Source organism: Paramormyrops kingsleyae, chromosome 6 (assembly GCF_048594095.1).
Source record: "Paramormyrops kingsleyae isolate MSU_618 chromosome 6, PKINGS_0.4, whole genome shotgun sequence".
NCBI lineage: Eukaryota > Metazoa > Chordata > Actinopteri > Osteoglossiformes > Mormyridae > Paramormyrops > Paramormyrops kingsleyae.
This window is the reverse complement of record NC_132802.1, coordinates 32727505-32746834: the sequence shown is the minus strand read 5'-3', so window position 1 is coordinate 32746834 and position 19330 is coordinate 32727505. Positions and strand designations below refer to the sequence as shown.

Genomic DNA, 19330 nt, shown 5'->3' with positions numbered 1-19330 from the left:
CTGAGTCAACAATACAAAGTTTTGTATTTTTATGTGAAATACCCAGAATAACACAAATCACAAAGCACAGAAAATATATATTATCAATTAAAAACTTAAAAAAAAGCCTGCCAAGATATTTGAAATGAACAAACTGGCTGAACTTCCATATGACAGAAAGAGAGAGAGAGAGAGAGAGAAATGACTCTTATGCAACACACATAGAGAACATGGGTTTTACTGTGCAACATAGTTGAACTATATAATGTTGTATGATTGCAATAATACAATCCATCACTTATACCTTAAGTGCAGTGCAATAAAACCGTACAGTGTAATTGTGCAATTTAATGTGAAGTGTTACCCAACCAACTATTGTATTATCAATTTATCCTATTCTTTTGCTGACAGCAGCATGAAATCACGAAAACAACACATTTCTCTTATTCTAGCAAGTCTTTCCTGCCTAGCAACTGGATCTTTTGTCTGTTCCATTCAGCCCTCTCCTTATTAGACAACATGCTTTGAAAAACTTAAAAATAAAACATAAAATGGTTTCAAATATCACTAAATATGAATATGTGATATAGTAAAAGTGAATTGCAGTGTTGTAAAATATAGGACAACAAAGCTACTGCCATTCAGCAGAATAGGTGGCATTGTGGTATAACATGAAACTGTTGTGCTGAATGACAAAAGTGTGATGCTTAAGGACGGATTTCATAAATAATCATATTTAACATGCAGTTCCTTGGTCACCTATATAATGTGATGACCTTGACATATTAAGATTATCCTAACTTAATACATAATATAAAATATACAAGTCAATAAATTAAATTAAGATCCCACTGTAGCTGCTGAGCCGCTAGTTCAGTATCTGCTACACCACCCACCTTGGTGTCATCTGCAAATTTCACCAGTTTACTGTATATATTGGTGTCTATATCAATATATACAGTAAACTGGTGAAATTTGCAGATGACACCAAGGTGGGTGGTGTAGCAGATACTGAACTAGCGGCTCAGCAGCTACAGCGGGATCTTAATTTAATTAGTGACTGGGCTGACACCTGGCAGATGAAATTTAACATAAACAAATGTAAGGTACTCCATGTAGGGAGCAGAAATATAAAGTACAGGTATTTTATGGGACCTACTGAAATAAAGGTAGCTGATTATGAGAAAGACCTTGGTGTGTATGTTGATGCTTCCATGTCTCATTCTCGCCAGTGCGGGGAAGCAGTAAAAAAGGCCAATAGGATGTTGGGGTATATCTCCAGGTGTGTGGAGTTTAAGTCAAGGGAGGTAATGCTAAGATTATACAATTCCTTGGTGAGACCTCACCTAGAATATTGTGTACAGGTTTGGTCACCATATCTTAAAAAGGACATAGCGGCCTTAGAAAAGGTGCAGCGTAGGGCCACAAGAATGATTCCTGGTCTTAGAGGAATGTCATACGAGGAAAGGTTATTTGAGCTAAATCTGTTCAGCCTCGAGCAAAGGAGACTGAGGGGGGACATGATCCAGGTCTATAAGATTCTAACAGGTTTGGATGCTGTTCAACCGAATAGTTACTTCAGCATTAGTTCAAATACAAGAACTCGTGGCCATAGGTGGAAATTAGCGGGAGAACATTTCAAACTGGATTTAAGGAAGCACTTCTTTACACAGCGTGTACTGTAGTCAGAGTATGGAATAGTCTTCCTGATAACGTAGTGCAAGCTGAATCCTTGGGTTCCTTTAAATCAGAGCTAGATAAGATTTTAACAACTCTGAGCTATTAGTTAAGTTCTCCCCAAGCGAGCTCGATGGGCCGAATGGCCTCCTCTCGTTTGTATAGTTCTTATGTTCTTATAATTAGGATCAGAAAATGAGAATAAGCCAACTTGTACATCCATGCACTAGCTCTAGTTTACTCAAGTTTAGTACAGGTTTCAAGATCCTGATACCTATAGGCACTGGGCAAGTGCCACCATATTTAACTGAATTTATGAATACTTACAAGCCCAGCAGTACTCTGCACAATATAAAGAAACAAAACTATTGTAGGTTTTAGAACCTTCTCCTACTGGCCCAACACTGTGAAATAGTTGCAAATGTGGTGCATCCATGGTCTTAGTCTTAAAATATTGACGTAGACCCATTTCTTTGGCCTAGTATACAATGCTAATGTTGTTGATGCTACATGTTGTGGCCCAGGTGCTGTTTGCATAGCTTTATTGTCACTGTATTAATTTCCTGGCCTTTCCACTCCTCTGCTTTCTACGGGCATCTGGTGCCTTAGTTCCACTATACTGAGCCTATGGGAGCTTAAAATAAAACCTTGGTCTTCACTGCAGTGTTTCCTTACCTCTTGATGGAAAGCCTTAGTTAGGAAGAGCAATGGAGAACTGGAACAGATAGCAGTAGACTGGAACTAAACAGCTTGGTCATCTAATTGCAATTGTATGGTTTGTCAGTCAATCGACCGTTGACCCTCAGAGGTTTTTTTCCATGGGTGTTTCTCAATACCAAGAACGCAAACACCATACTTGTGGTCTTGGCAAAATTGGTCTTGCTAACTTGCCTTCTAAAAACAAACTCGGGACGCAATGAATCATGGGATTGGTCTCGTTTGGTGAGGATGTATCTGATGTATCCAAGTGGGATGGGGCAAGACGACATCACGGGATTTTATTACCGTCCTCTGTACTTCTGTCCTGGAGTATTGGAACTGGTCTTCAGCAATGGAAGATGACGTAAAACACAAGTACGGTCAATTGTGTCATTACCAATATTGAGAAAACCCTCATATCTAAATAGCCTTATCTAAGAAGTTTTAACCCAGATCCTGATGGAACATTAATAAAAAGAAGTACTTCAGATAAAATTGTCCATTGAGTTAAAGTTTTCTTCACAACCGTCATAGAATTATATTATCCAATCAGCACTGCTCCCCGGGCGCTGAATAAGATGCCCCCTGCTATGTCACGATGTCACATATGGGTTAAATGCAGAGGACACATTTCCTTGTTGTGCATTGTGTGCTGTGGTGTGTCAGCAATGACCACTAATCGCTAAATTCCCCATGCTTGCCTGCGCTATTCGTTAATAGCAGTGCAAAGATGCACATAACTAAAACATAAAGTATAAGCGGCGCTCAGCTCCACAGCTATTGGAACAACGAAGGCAGGCGTACGCCTACGTTTTGGAGGCACGCCTCACACCATACACTTTTGCTTTTAGTCGCTAAAAGTTATTCAGTAATCAAGAGGACATGGCTCAGGACTCGGTGGATACTTCAGCTGCAATAACAGCGGAAGAGTTGAAAAAGTGCATCGCCGAAGGCACGGATTGCAATGCGTCTCCCGTAAGATTAAAAATTTTTATGCAAGATACCGGGTCGATTTGTAAAAGATGCGATAAGGGAACAGAAGTAATGTTATCTTGTGAAAATATTTAATAGCTGTCTTGTATGTGTCTGCGTTTAACAAAACAGTTATCAGTAAGGTAATTTAGTATTTGCAGTTGACAATAAAATGTCACTCAGTATAGCGCACCGTCTTGGACTATAACCGTTAATTATTCAGGTGGAAGTGTAAAAGCAGGGTAGCTCAGCTGCGCACCTCCACGATTGAGGGTTAGAATCCCACCTCCTCTGTGTGTGCCTGTATACAGGTTGTAATGTGACGCCCCATTAGCTATCATGCTTATTTTGCAATCCTAGTAGAATTCGAGTTTATTTGAATACCAGCCGTCCCCTGGGAGGGTCTTAGAATGTTTCATGTTCAAACTTTAACTTACCAACTTGGAGTTCCAGGGCAGTATGGTGTCCGTTAAATAATACATGCATCCATTCCTCGGCTTCTGTACTTTGTGCCCAGTACAGGTCTTAGTAAAAAAAATGTAGGAAGTTTGCCTTCATTAATTGCAGAAGCCGTCAGGATTACCTCTGTCCAGGAAAATATGTTATGCGGTTGGAGGTGCCCCATATCAGATGACAATCAACACTAAGGGTTTCTTTTTGCAAATTTTTCTGCTGGATGTCGTTCAGGTGAGCACTACTCCTCAGTGACACAGCAACTTCATTTGTCTTGTAAGCTGATGCACTTGTGAGCTTTGGGGAATTGGTGTGATGTTTGTCTCTGACACATTTTCTGACCCAAAGTGCATATTAGTGCAAGATACATTTCCCAAATGGTATAACTTACAGAATTTGCAATGTTTACCTGTTTCTATAATTTTTGCAGCCTCTATTGCTCCTTTCACTCATCTTTCACGTTTTTCCTTTTACAGGGTCTTGGTGAGTGAAATAGTGCTTTTGAATGTTAAAAAAAACATAATAGTAACTTGATGACCTTAGTAAGATTTCAATAAGAGTAAAAAGAGAAGGAAGTGATGGTTTTGTGGCACTTTGTGAAACTTGTTCTTCAAATCTATGGCAATCAGTCTGTTGGAGTGTGATAGCAGAGTACTGTGCAACAGATCTTGTCTAAAATGGGGTTTGCATTGTCCCATGATATGAGGTTATCTAACTGTAAAGATGGACAAATATTCATTTATTGCTACATATAAAAAACAACAATTTTATTGGCATTCACGTTGTTGGGTAAAGCTAAAAAAAATGGATTCCACATGCTTTTCATATTCAGATATTTTGGGTCTCATCTCCAGATGGGGGCATTCTCCACCTCTATGATCCTGTTCCTTGGTCGAGCCTGGGATGCCATTTCTGACCCCCTGGTGGGATACATTGTCAGCAAAAGTCACAAGACTCGTATTGGAAAACTTATTCCCTGGTAAATGACCTGCCATTTCTTCCATTTTTATAACCTTCTCCTTCTCCTCCCACCCACATCTGATATAAACAAACACATATATAAAGTAAACATAAATAATTGTGTATATTTTATGTATAAGATATCACTTTCATATTATCCTCTGTTGCTTTTTGCTGGAACAAATTTTCAACAATGTATGGAATCTACCTGATTGACTGCAATTTTGCACAGAACCTTCTCAATACTGTAATCACTGTTGCACTTTGCATCACTGTGTCCTTGTTCAACTGCCCAGTGTACCTTAATTGCCCCTCGGGGACAAATAAAGTTTTTTTAATTGAATTGAATTGGAACATTGAAATGCTTATTGTCCTGTCTAACTCAGCGGCATTTGCCCAGAGGTGATTATTGAGGTGCCTCTTTTAAACATGATGATCCTATGCACAAAAATGTAAGGAAATGCATGCAAAAAAGCAAGTTTTTACACAGGGTTTGTCATTCTAAAATGCCAAATGCAAAACATTTAATGGCCCAGCATAGTTTCCTACATAGCACAAGTTCATTGCATTGGTTAAGCAAATCTCCAGTGCTGCTTCTCATCCATGTGCTTTATTTGTTAAAGATTATTTTTGTGTGTAGCATGTTTCATGTAAATACAGTTGTCTATGTTATTAACAAGTTATTACAACATTTCATGAAATTTATGCAGTATGACACGTGACTTGAACCTGGTCTTGGACCTGTGGAAATATGTCCACCCAACATGCGGTCAGCCTCTCTAGGAGCATTGTGATATCAGAGCATCCCTGTGGAATCTAATTCAGGCAATTTGTTAAATCTTCCAGAACTTCTGCATGTTAAATTTGTTCAGCATTTACAGAACCTACAATTGTAGTTTCTGGAAGCACATAAACTTGTGGTAACAAAGTGGTAACACAACAATGGTTTACTCTTTAATTTTAGTTTTCAAAATGCAGTATACACTGTCCTCAACTTATGACTGGGTTCTGTTCTGACAGACAGCTTCTGCGTCGAAATGGACGTATGTCAGAATAGGATCATCACACTGACTTTTAGGTGTGAGAATTAGACTGGAAGATGTGTATGACGCTGGCTTGGCCATGCTGCAATACAGTATAGTATTTTCCATGGCAACTGTCATACAGCGCTGCTGGGTGTACTGCTGGGCCATCCAAAATGTATTTTTGAAAACATTTACATATATTTTTTTAGTCGTATGTTAAGTCATTGTAAATTGCATAGGATGTAAGCTGGGAAAGTCTGTGTATGTTTTTTCCAGCTTGGAAGTGGGAGATCTGTGATAAGTTTCCCTGTATCCAAGTCATGGACGGAATCATAACATGATGTGATAACATAGCACAGCACAGCAAGGAATGTGGAGGATAAAACAATGTGACTGATAGTCAAGATTCCATCCTTATTTTCACACGAAGTCTTGAGGAAACAGATGTTTCCTTTAAATCAGAGCTAGGCAAGCTCTGATTTAAGCTATTAGCTATTAGTTAAGTTCTCCCCAAACGAGCTTGATGGGCCAAATGGCCTCCTCTCGTTTGTAAATTTCTTATGTTTCAGTGACTGCAGTTATATATCTTAAAGACCTAGTAGCTTTTTGTTTATGCAGCCAAAAACCCAGAATTTAGCTTTATCTTAGAGCAGAGCTTCTGTATGGATGGGACATAGTTTTAATTTGGTTTTATTGTGGTTGCTTCCAGGATAGTGTTCTCCACACCCCTTGGGATTGTCTCCTACGTTATGCTCTGGTACACACCTCAGCAAACCATGTCTCCAACATTCAGCTTCATCTGGTATTTCACCATGTGCTGCCTCTTCGATACCTTTATGAGTGTGAGGCAATCACCGTCCATCGTCTTCTGTTTTCCACATGTCCCTATGTAGAAGACACTTAGCCCTATTTATCAGTTACTGACTCAATAGATATCCTTCATAAAGCTGAAAAATACAGTTTTAGTGATACAACCACTTCTTCTTTAGCGACTACCTTGGTTAGTGACCATTCACAAACATGGTGGTAATAAAAAAAATATTCCAACCCGTGCACACATTTATGACCAAATTTTGTATGGCTTCCAACAATGCAAATCGGAGTGAGAGAGGTCTTTGAATTAGTTTGTACAAAAGGTTAAAAATGTCCAATTTATAAAGAATAAAAGAAATTAAGTATGGAAGGCTGAAGTCGTAAGCACAATCATGGTCACAGCTAGGCTACCGTAATTTTCACTTAGTGATCATTTCGCTTAATCAAGGAGTGGTTGTATTCCAATGGTTACCACATTGTTTTGCATCCTAATTTACAAATGGTATGTTATTATGTGTATACATTTTGTTGGTTTTACACTGTCAGTCTATTGTGTTTTACTCTTATCTTCACAGTGTTACCATGTCCCTTACTCGTCCCTCAACATGTTCCTAGGGGGGAGCCAGAAAGACCGAGACTCAGCCACGGGATACAGTATAATGCTTTTGCTTTCTTTTCATTTCACTGTTACTTTTTGGGACGCCTCCATAAAATAAGAGCATTAATCCACATCTGTGCAATGTGAGAATTACGATAGAGGCTGACAGATGTTTGACTGGCCTGATTTAATGTTTATTCTTTGGATAGCCTATACCTTACTCCACCCCTGAGACTAAGGTTAGTTTTGAATTTTTGCATACGTTCCTTTAATTGTGTTCTACCTTTATGGAGCCCCTAGTTTTTCAGGACCTACTTGCCAATTTTTTGCTTAGTTCATTGTATCATCTTTGAACGTTTTATGCTAAAATGGAGTAATGCAAACATAAAGCTGTAATTATGCGCTGTTTGCCTTGTTATCAGGAGACAGTCCTATGTTTGCCGGGCCCCGTCCTCAGAGTCTCTTCCCATTCGCATTACCTTATCATGGGAAGGTGGGCCAGCTCCTGTTCACGAAGTGAGAGGAACAGAGCCATCAGTTGTGAATGATCCTGCATTAGCCTGCATTTCTGCAATATACCTGAAAGTCTGTTTTTATTGAATTCACATTATATTTATTGACTGTTACTTTCCTTTTCGAAAAGAGTATTTTCTTTTACCCAACAGGAATGGGTGTGGAAGTGTTGTCCGCGTTAGCTGGAGCAGGCATTCAGGGTCAAATTGTGGGGGTTTATCACGCCAAGAAGGCTCACGCTTGCAGCCAGCTGAACCACAGCGAACCTTCACAGCACAACATATCTTCAGGCATCAGTGATACTCTGCAGGAAACAGTGAGGGGCCACCATCTTGGTCTGAGTGAAGGTTTCCAACAAATCCACACAAAGAATCAAAGCGACGCATAAATGTTATCTGATATCAGACCTAATGATTTTCTGTTTTGTTTGGCTAAATGTTGTAACAAACAAATGACAGATACTAACACAAATGGCTTAACACTAATTGTAAATAATACATGCCATCTTTCTCTTTATAAAAAAATATACTAATGGAGTTGGTCGTTCAGTTATGACTGTATTAAGATGTTAAATTGGTTGGTGCAATATTGAATTTGCTGTAAAGATCATTAGTGATTTTAATGGCTAATTTGCTGGGGCTGGGACGGGGACGGGGGGGGCTTTGTAGTTGTTGCTTCACAGGATGTTGGAACTCCCAGAAAGGGATTGATAATTGATGATTTTTATATGATAAGACCCATAGTTCTCACCAGTTGTACTTTTTTCTAGTGTCAAACAGTTTCAAAATGACACTGTAGCAGCCAAGTGTAAACTATTTGCATTTATCGCAAGCATGTGGGTTGTTTTTAGATTTGAATTTTAAATTTGACTTTGAATTACATACCAATTTCCATTTTGTTTTATTCTTGCCCCTGTGACATTCAGAGGAGGGCCTATGTGATTGCTGCTGTAATCATGGGGATGCTCTACCTCCTGTGCTGCATGGTGCTATTCCTGGGTGTCAAAGAGCAGCTTGGTAAGTCTGGGGGGTGGGTGATAGGAAAAGGGTATGAGGGGCTGCTTGTGCCTTTGGGGGAAGGAGTTAAATGAGGCACGTTTGCTTACGAGGTGCAGGACAATGCTGGGTTTCCTAACAGCCAGCTCGGCCTTCACAGTGTTAGAGTGCAGACCTGTTCGAAAATTGAAATGAGTGCATCTGATTCTGCTAGTCAGTCACATTGCTTTGCTCAGATGTGCTGCTGGAGCATTAGAAATGTGGACTGATCTGGGAGGGATATTTTATCGGAAACTGTAAACAAAATCTAGTGTAGTCAAGTATGTCCCATAAATCAAGCAAAATAAAGTGCAATAAGGTAAAAATAAAAACTTTGGATGGATGTAGATTAACATGGTGAATAATTTTTATTTTGAATCAAGTCTTCTCCAGACAAATACAAAAGTGTAACAAAAAGTATGTCCAAAACTGTCATGACCTGCTCGTATGACCCTCTCATGTGCTAGAGGCTTCTTACTTGGTCCAGCTCCCCTATTCATTTTTATACCCTTTCTTAAGTTTAGTAGAAATAAATTGGAGGCTAACTAGGCGACTCGGTAGCTTGCAGCAGCTGGCGCGGTTGAACGCGTCATCCATCCTCTATTTTTTTATGCCATACGATCTACCCACACTACCTTTGCGATCGACCAGTAGATCGCAATCGATGTATTGGGCACCCCTGGTGTAAACCATGTATACGTCGGAGTGGAACATGAAAACAATACTGGAACAGGCCAGAAAAGAAAAATGCATGTATTTATGCGGTCACATCGATGCATCGGATCGTTTGCCGTTGAATCGATATATCGATACAAATCGATGTATTGTTACACCCCTAGTCAATATCCAGGTATTTTAACAGGTAGTCAATGGATATGCACATTATTTTACTCAGTATTAATAAAATCGTGTTTTTTAAAAAGTCATGTTTTTCCTTGGGCAACTTATATTACCTTATAAAGGTAAGAAAAATAACAGTTTTGTTTATTTCTATTTTTATTGCTGCTTATTTGTTTTTTCTTCAATATTTCTCTCACCTCACGCCAAGTTGTGTGACCTTCAGTTCTAGCGCAGTCGAAATTTAATACTGCAAGTCAGTATGAAATCTGAATTCTGTTGCTGCAGCTCCTCTCAGCACCCTGGGCCGACTTCGTATGCCATACTTGACCTGCTTGAAAATGGTGGTGAATCACACCCCCTACACCTGGCTTATTTTTGGGTTCCTTTTTTCGTCCCTGGCTTTTCAGGTAATTTCGTACGAAGGAATCAGGTGTGTAAATAGAGCCTCTGTTAAATCCTGATAGTTAATACAGAAGGAGGTATTAACACAGGTAGGAAATTGTAATAAGAGTCAAGTTGGTTTCCAGGTGTAGTCAGTGGATTTCGTTAATGGATGTCTTACATGTTTAAATCTCTATTTTGTCCAAAATAAACCATAAAAACACCTTACCCTGTACTATATCACAGTATGGTGATGAGTGTGACATGCTAATGATGAGTAACATAATGATCAACATGATAACAGCATCCTATAATCTTCCTCTGCCTGCTTTTAACACTGTGGCCCCTTTACAGATGGCTCAGGGGAATTTTGCTTTGTTCAATACCCATGTTGCTGGTCTGGGGGCCTATTTCCAGCACCTTGTCCTCATCCTGCTGGTAAGTACTCTCCAACCACAGTGGTGTTATCTGAGATAGCTTTTAGCCAAAACTGCATTGTGGTCACCCTTCATGTGTACTGTGCTTTAGGCCTGCTGCTGGAGCATTGCTTTTACTTGTAGGACCAGTATTCTGCTTTATGTTGCATGGTGGTGATGGCTTAATGGAAGGCTCTTCAAATAATCAAAGTTAATGGATAATTTAAAAGCGATTGAAAATGACTCAACTCCTATCTCTCAGTTTGACTTCCCAGAAGTTATTGTACTATGACAGTTATAAAAAGCTTATTTCTGTGAATTTGCTTAGCATATCCACCGACACCTAATGGCACGTCATTGAGGGAGGTGGTATAATACAGAGCTTGTTGTGTGTAGGACATGATATGAAAATTGAGTGGCCTTACCGTCACTCATTCCTGGTACAGTACTTCACGGAAGGTGCAATGTAAGGCAAAAATTGTCAGACACTTATAACACTGGCCTATGGTCTTTTTGTATAGCTTTCTCTCCTTAGAAAATACATTACTGCAAATTTATCTAAAATAATTGAGAGTATTCATTGTTTTAGGTTAGCTAAACAACAACAGGTACTAAAACTCTTCAGCCTTGAGTAACAAGAGAGAGAAATATATTAATTGCTTAGCAAAAATGATTCGGTGACGTTACCTTGAAATATGAAGCTAATATGTATTTTGGCAGGTGTTGGACTGGAGGAATCCCATTAATGTGAAGCATAGGTACAGGAGAGTGGTTTTATATAAAACGAATCATATAATGTTGTCTTGGCCCCCACAGAACAACAAAAAATATGTCCAGAAAATCAATGGTTATTGGTCTCAAAGAACCCTCTACTAGAACTCTGCATGAAGGAATTAGACCTGGAGATAAACAGACTTTTTGTGTGCGTGTGCATGAGCTCCAGCTGGAGGCTGGAAGCCCACACGGGTACCCCCAGTATCGGTAGGCCTGGGCTAATTTCCCCTCCGAAGATATACCAGTCTAGACAACATCAAAACATACAGTCACACTCACACTTACATGCACACTTACATCCACTTTACATGGGCAAAGTAATTGAAGAAGGCCTACAGGAAGAGACTGGAATAGAGACCTGACAGGGTATGTGAACTCATATGATTTCCCTCATCTCATGTGCCAGTAAACTTGTGTTAAAGATCGTCCAGTGCAGATTACCACCCTACATAGGAAGTGAATTGTCCAGTGCAGATTACCGCCCTACATACAGTAGGAAGTGAATTCTCCCGTGCACATTACCACCCTACATAGAAAGTGAATTGTCCAGTGCAGATTACAGCCCAACATAGGAAGTGAATTGCCTGATGTATGATTCAGGAAAAGCTGAGGAACGAGTGTGTCAGTACCTGATGGATAATCAAAAAACAAAGGAATAGTGGGAAGATGTCAAAATTTTATTAGTTGCAACAAATCCTATAACTCTTTTAGTTTAAGGAATGTTCATAGGGAAATGGGTGTACAAGGGCATCTTACTGTCTTTATTAAGAATTTCTACACTGGACAAGAAGCTACAGTTGGAATGGAATATTAAGAAACTGATTGGTTTCAGATCAGTGAAAGAGATATAGAAGCATGCATGCTATTGCTATGCTCCATTTAAATTTGTATACAGAACATATAAGGAAAGAAGGGAAAGAAAATTGTGTATCACAGAAGAGAAAGAGGATCTGAAGATACTCAAAATAAAAGTTACAAGATGAAACTACAGCAAGATACAGCAGGAAGAAAACAAAGGTCATGACCCATGGGATCAGCAGCTAATAGTACTAATATTCCCAGAATTTGTTGTGTAAGACCTGTTGGTACATCCTTATTGTGAAAGTGGATTGAGTGGCAGGGAATGGTTTGTTTCAGATATTCATACACTGTATGGGCAACTGTATGCGAATACCAGCTTTTGAAACGTCTTATTCCAAAATCAACGGTATTAATATGAAGTTGGTCAACCCTTTGTTGTTGTAATAGCCTTTCCATTAGATTTGCCATTCAGGTTAGGGTGACCAGACAATCCATGTCAGGGAGGACACTTTGAGCTACTTCGGGTTTTACAAACTACTTTCTAATTGAAAGGCTCCTGTGCTCGGCTAAATAGTTTAGGTCTTCTTGTGCTTTGACTGGTTTGTTTCCTTGACTGAAAGACTCATCCAGCTGTTTCACATTAGCATTAGTGACACATGCATGATTATAGGAGACTGACCAATCAGCACACAGCAAGAGCTGAGTGCTCAAGTGAAATCCAGGTCCGCTTAATTGAAATGGTAATTTACAATTCCTGTCCTAGCTCAGAGTGTCCTCCCTGACATGGATTATCTGGTCACCCTAATTCAGGTTGAGTATTAATATTGGCCTATCAGGTCCCTTTCTGGGAGGTTTTGTGGCTGCCACTTTGCAACTGAACTTGCTCCCAGATATTACGACTTCATAATCACTTAACTTACGGTTGAGCAGAACTAGCAGGACAGAAATGTGGTAAACTGACTTGCTGGAAAAATGGCGTCTTAGGATGGTGCCAAGTGGAAATTCCTCTTCTGTACAACCACCCATTCTGCTCTTTATATTTCTTGGAGGCATTGCGTGTTAGTGTGCTTAATAATAAATATTACACCTCTGTCAACAATAGGTGTAGCTTAATTAGGCAATTCCTCCAACGAATACGAATGTCCACATACATGCAGTCTGTGTATCAACAACATGTATTTCACGCTAGGCCAAATAGGCTGTATAATCAAATACAAGGACGTGGGGCTTGTGCCAAAACATCTATTAATATCACAATAACTGTGACTGATCCATTTTTTGAAAGGAACAAAAAAAAGTCCTTTCCAGAAACATGCAATTTTTTTTTTTAAATTTTTAAAAAAATGTGTATATTTAGGTTCAGATAGTTGTACTGTTTGATTGTAGCCCGTTTCCACTGTTCTTTTGTATGCAGAGTGCCTCTACACTGTCTATTCCAGTATGGCAGATGCTTCTTCTGAGACTTGGCAAGAAGACCACTATCTTTATTGGGCTGTCGGTCAGTTAGTCTTTTCTATAGCATGAGATCTTTATAGAGTTATTCTATTACACTCAAAAATTTTAAGATATTTAAGATACTTAATTCAATAAAGCATGATTAAACTTATTTCCATGCTGGAACTTCAGATATTCTCAGCCACCATTCCAAGCTTAAGCCTTGATATATTCTGTAGATATACATCCCAACTCTGATCATCATTGCCTCTGTGAAGACCCACCTCCCAACCTACATCCTCATGTCCACCCTAGCTGGATCCAGTCTTGCAGCATTATACTTGCTTCCCTGGTGAGTTCTTCCTCTTCAGCATTCACTGTCACTGAGACACTCCTCCTGTCTGGGCTACATGAAAATGACCTGGGAATTTCCCCACATCTGATATTTACATTCACAGTCACTTATTCAGATTATGGTTTACCCATTTATGTTGCTAGCAGTTTGCATTCCTTGCCTAAAAACATAATTGAAGTTTCCTTATTACATTTTTGGATTTTGATTCTTTTTATTCTTAAGTTTATTTTGCTTTATTCTCTAAAGTATGTTAAAAATTCTAGTAGTGTGTTTCAAGGTTGGGTTATGGATTCATCAATCCATTTTCTGTACCCCCATGTCCAATTCAGGGTCACGGGGCTTCCAGAGTCTATGGGTAAACCCAGGAAGGGTGCCAACCCATTGTAGAGTACACTCACATACCATTCTCATCTAAGGGCAATTTGGTAACTCCAATTTAACATACCATCACAACACGGGGAGAACATGCAAACTCCACCTTAGTCCCAGAGGTGTGAGGCAACAGTGCTAAACACTGCGTCCCCAAACCACCCCTGTTATGGATTGAAATAACACAAATACTTGAAGTAATTAAGCGGGAAGAATTGGTTGGATTGAAAGGAGTCAGATATGCTTTTAAAATTTTAGAAACATTGGGCCTCATTCACCAAACGTTCTTATGAACAAATTTGTTCTTAAACCCCACGTATGCACTTTTTAACGAAGATTCTGACATTCACCAATGTTTTCTTATATGAATTTGTTCTTAGCTAAGAACAGAATCTAAGCACACTCAAGACCATTCGTACGCACATTTGAGTAATGATAGTTTGTTCAAAATAATCGGTTATAGCAGTTTTGTTCATTCTTCAGTTGATAAAATTATAGTATTTGAATAATTTATAAAAGTAAAATATAAAAAATAATTTTAAAGTGTAAAAATTATTTTCATGGTAGTAACGGCAATCATGCGGATTTTAAATAGGCCTGTTTCTGCGCATTGGCCTTGCTATCAAAATAGCATTTCTGTTACTTCTTGAAGAGCTTGACAATCGTGCTCTGAGAAGGGAACGCATGTTATTTAGATTTATTTGGTACACAGCATTCACAGAGAAGGTGATATCTTTCCATGTGTCAGCTTTCTTGGGGGCTTTATATCCATTGGTTAGGCTACTAAATAACGTGTGTCTATTTGCATTTACCTCCTGTACAGTAAAATCCAGTTATAACGGACTTCAAGTGACCTGGCAAAACAGTCCATTATATCCAAGGTCCGTTATATCCATAGTTGCTGTATGCCCAGAACACAAATAAAGGACATCATTTAATCATGCCACACCCCAGCAGACATACTTATGATATAGACTATTATATTGTACATGTAGTAATCCAACTTTACCTGATCAGATGCGTGACTATTAATAATCCCGACTCCGTATCTGCGCTGGATATCACCGGCACGCCACGCGCCTTGTCGGCGGAGCTGCATGTCCGTTATAGCCGAACAAAACTACAGCTAAAAGCGGCGCTGGGGACTAAATTGTTTGTCCGTTATAAGCGAAATTCCGTTAAATGCGAGTCCGCTATATCCGATACTTTTTCTGCATGTTCTTAAATACGCACGGCCGGGACCAGCGGACCTCGTCCGTTATAGATGAGATTCCGTTATAAGCGAGTCTACTATATTGGGATTTTACTGTATTAATACTTCTACTTCAGCATTACTGAAGTTTTTTTTCCCCTCTTATTGCCAAGCGGCTCACAACCTGCGTGCCTCTTCGCCATTCCTTGCACACGCTGCCTACAGTCTCATGCCCTTTTATGGGAAATTGCAGGGCGTTTCCCTATTTAATTAGGGCAAATTGGTACGCGCTTTCAGTTACGAAGACGTGGGATTCACCATTCTTAAGAACAAAGGTGTGAACAATTCTGCTACTTAAGAACACGTCATGAATCCGACGTAGGTTGTTCTTAACAAATTTCGCAGGAACAAATTTAAGAGAATTCTTAAGAAAATATTGGTGAATGAGGCCCATTGTTACTTGGTTCATTTAGTTTTAATAAATAGTTAAAAATATCGTAATTTAGTACTTTGCAAATTTGTTTTATTTCATGGTTATCAGGCTTCTGATGTTAGAGCCATTTACCAAATAATTTACCAGATTTGTTCATAAATATTCACCTTCTGTTTTGAGAGCAATGTCATAAACAGAGAAAAAAGTGTTGGTGGACATAGTGGTGTGAAAGTTGTTTGAGTCATGTTCAAAAGAAATTACATATTAATAAACATTAAGAAGTACTTTCCTTATTGCAGAAAAAAAGAGGTTGAAAAATAAATATATTTTTAAAAATGGTAGTGTCATAACCATTGCAGGCGTAGAGGAAACTACACCAGTTCCCGTAACATCTAAAAACCAATAAAATGGGGAAGTTTGTGCATTTTATATTTAGTCATTTACAAACAAGTAATGTGTGGAAATCTAGATGTTACTTAAAGAGGAACTCGAAACAATGCAGCTTCAACTTGCGCATTTTCAAGACTATGGGAAGTTTTAAGCCATATACAGTTTTACACATCTTACAACAACCCTGCAGTACAGCCTATTCCTTTTAGTTGTTGAATCTGGGTTATGGAGGCCCCTAAAATCTGGGTGCTCTGGTTCTGTCTAAGCTCCATGCATTAGTGGATCATTTATGTGGTAGTTATGGACAACTGGGAAACCTGCAGGGCTGCTGTTATTAAGGGCCAGGTCTTATGCTTAGGCATTTATGTAACAGATGTCTGACTCACCATGATGATGTAATGGACGTGTGCTGCTTTTTTTTAAAGCACTGACTCATTTCAACTTAAGGATTGAAGACCCAGCCTCCAGGCATCTAATTCAAGAACCCTTCTGATTTAGAGTGTCTCTGCCTTTCAGGTCAATGCTACCAGATGTGGTTGATGACTTCAAAGTGAAGCACCCAACCTGCAAGGACCTGGAGGCCATGTTCTATTCCTGCTTTGTGTTCGGCAATAAGTTTGGAGGGGGCATGTCAGTTGGGATTTCCACCCTGGCTTTATAGTGAGTTGAAATTTTTCTTTTCATTTACATCAGTCACATTTCCTCAGCTGTTTTGAGTATGACCGAAAAGAACACTGAGGCTTCAAGGCACAAGGCCATCAATGTTAATTCAGCATAATAATTGCTCCAATTTAGCTTCGAGTAGAACTTGGAAAAACCTCAAGGCATCTCAGATCAGCATCTTAGGTTACAGTTGTTCTACACAGTAATCCCACCTTTTGTGTTATTATTATTAGGGTGGTATTCTACAGTGTAGTGCAACAAATTAGTTGTACACTGTTTACTATACTTTATATAACATGGTATTCACTATGCAGCCAAAGTACTCACAGTCAATGTACTTTTACATTATAGTAAAAATCCATCTTAAGTTTTGCATCATTTCACATGCCATCTACAGTCACCAACACAATTGGTGAATTTATAGTACAACAGTTAATTATTGGGAGTGCAGAAATAAACTGAAATTCACAAATTACTGAAGAACTTAAGAAATATCCATCCCATATGGCTGAAAAGCCCTGTAGGTATTGGTGTGTAAATGTTTCATTCACAATACAACACAAGACATAAGGTGGTAAGCAATCGAGGCTTTGTTCAATTTGTATAAAACAACTGATGAAAACAGACAACATGAAGCCCAGCTGTGGTTCACTGAAGTTTATGATATGAGAAATTAAGACATTGGGAAATGAAGAAGATTATTAGTAAAGCCAAGCTACTAATAAGATACTATAATGATTAGTAAAGCCAAGCTACTAATAAGATACTATAATGATGAACCAAATGGAACTGCTCTGCTGCACTTCTGTGCGCATGTTTTTTTAACACGACTACTGCTTTGCTGTTTGCAAAGTTTTGTCGGGTACGAGCCGGGTGCCTGCAAGCACAACGACAGGGTGATCACCACATTGCGGGTGCTTTTTGCTCCGGTGCCCATTGTGCTTTTGCTGGTTGGGATGCTGCTCTTTTACTTCTACCCCATCAATGAGGAGAGGCGCCAGCAGATTCAGAGGGAGCTGGAAGAAGCAGTGTGAGTCCACTTTTACTAAGACTTAACCTGCAAATACTGAACAGAAGCATATTATTTAGTTACAGCAACCATCACCTGTATAGTAGGAGCATGGATGAATGAACTGAATCAACTTACCTGTTCAAATATTTTACAACATCAAAGATCAGTGTTACACATTCTTAAGTATGAAGTTGTTTTGCAAGATAGAAAGGACGAGAGTAGTATTTTCTAATATCTTTGTAGGGTCATGGATTTTAAAAGATTTATTGTATGAACTGGTCTGGATCTGACTGGGAGGTATGATCTGTGTGTTTTACCATACCAATCTGTACCGATGTTCTATGCTTTTGTGCACCATCTTCCCCAACAGAAAGGTGAATGCAAACTTGGATCAAATCAGCATTGAGGCCACCCCAGACCCATCCAAATCAAGTCCCAACTAGAAGCCTTTCTGCTTTGTTTTATGAAAAGCAGACCTCTGTAAGCCTCTGTCTTTGAAAAGCCAAATGGATGAAACGTACCTTAGACAAAATATGTATGTCTCTCTGTATGTATTACATAGTACAGTAAATATCTGTTTGTTTAATATAACATGATAAATGATTTTGTATGGTATTTCCCATATACAGTCGTGGAAAAAATTAAGATACCACAGCACAATTTTTTGTTTCACTCATTTCTTAATTTATGGGTGTCCGTCTGTGAATAATATATATTTTTCTGCAAACTGCTGTCTGGTTCTACCCTGTTTCTCATTAACGAATGGCTTCTTCCTTGCTCTATGGGACCTCAGTCCTGCTCCTAGGAGCCTGATACAAACTATCCTAGCAGTGCACCTCACATCTTCACTTGATGTCATCCTTTGATTTATGAGAAACTGTCAGATAAGTCAACGATCATCTCTGGCATTAGAATGTCGCTTCCGCCTTTTACCTGGCTGGTTTCTGGTCGTTCCCAGTTTCTCCTGCTTCACCTTATTTTTCTGTACTGCTGTCTTAGAAATTTTGAACCTGAAAGCATCCTGCTGTTTAGCGTAGCCTTCTGCCAGCAGAACCACAATTGAACCAGATTTGTTTAAAAATTGGTCTCCTAATTATTTCCACAACTGTATGTATTATGACCTGGGACACACGGTTACTAAGTGATTAGCATTATTGCCTCACACCTCAAAGACTGGAGTTGAATCCTGTGTGTACACGGATCCTTTGCGTATTCTGGGTTCCTCCAATGTCACGCAGTTAGGTCAGTTGGTTGTTGATAGTGTATGATAGCCCATGTGTGCTTTGTCCTTTGCTGCCTGAGCTCCCTTTGACCCTGTGATGTAAGACAAATGGGTGGATGCTGTTACATGTAACTTTTTTTGCAAAGAAAACAATGAACAGGTGTTTAATACAGACCTGAACCTTTTAAAGTGCATAGACACGCTAATGATGCCATTTTGAGTAACATTTTTTTATGTAACTTCAGCAATAAAATTAAAATTTAAATAGTGTTATTGGTTTCTTATTGTGAACTTAGCAATAAATAAATGACGCAGTATCAGAATA

At 39.1% G+C, this 19330-nt stretch overlaps 1 protein-coding gene across 2 annotated transcripts; it reads left to right on the top strand.

The window, feature by feature from the left end:
- The first annotated feature begins 2971 nt into the window (after nt 1-2971).
- LOC111839605 (sodium-dependent lysophosphatidylcholine symporter 1-like) lies at nt 2972-19275 on the top strand. 2 transcript variants are annotated; one of them, XM_023803665.2, is made up of 14 exons: nt 2974-3330; nt 3895-4014; nt 4635-4759; nt 6475-6607; nt 7154-7232; nt 7842-8005; nt 8615-8705; nt 9849-9970; nt 10299-10382; nt 13350-13433; nt 13609-13721; nt 16625-16768; nt 17625-17801; nt 18154-19275. In XM_023803665.2, the coding sequence occupies exons 1-14, from the start codon at nt 3238-3240 to the stop codon at nt 18224-18226; spliced, it is 1602 nt and encodes a 533-aa protein (XP_023659433.1). In that variant the 5' UTR covers nt 2974-3237; the 3' UTR covers nt 18227-19275. The 2 variants fall into 2 exon arrangements, with proteins under 2 accessions (XP_023659434.1, XP_023659433.1); XM_023803666.2 differs by lacking the exon at nt 3895-4014 and having other exon boundaries at nt 2972-3330.
- Nucleotides 19276-19330: the final 55 nt, after the last annotated feature.

Excerpts from the sequence above, each read along its gene's own strand:
- LOC111839605 (XM_023803665.2), top strand. The coding sequence starts at position 3,238 with ATGGCTCAGGACTCGGTGGATACTTCAGCTGCAATAACAGCGGAAGAG. Across the intron at positions 13,434-13,608 it reads CTATCTTTATTGGGCTGTCG|ATATACATCCCAACTCTGAT; the intron begins GTCAGTTAGTCT and ends TATATTCTGTAG. Across the intron at positions 16,769-17,624 it reads ATTTCCACCCTGGCTTTATA|TTTTGTCGGGTACGAGCCGG; the intron begins GTGAGTTGAAAT and ends CTGTTTGCAAAG.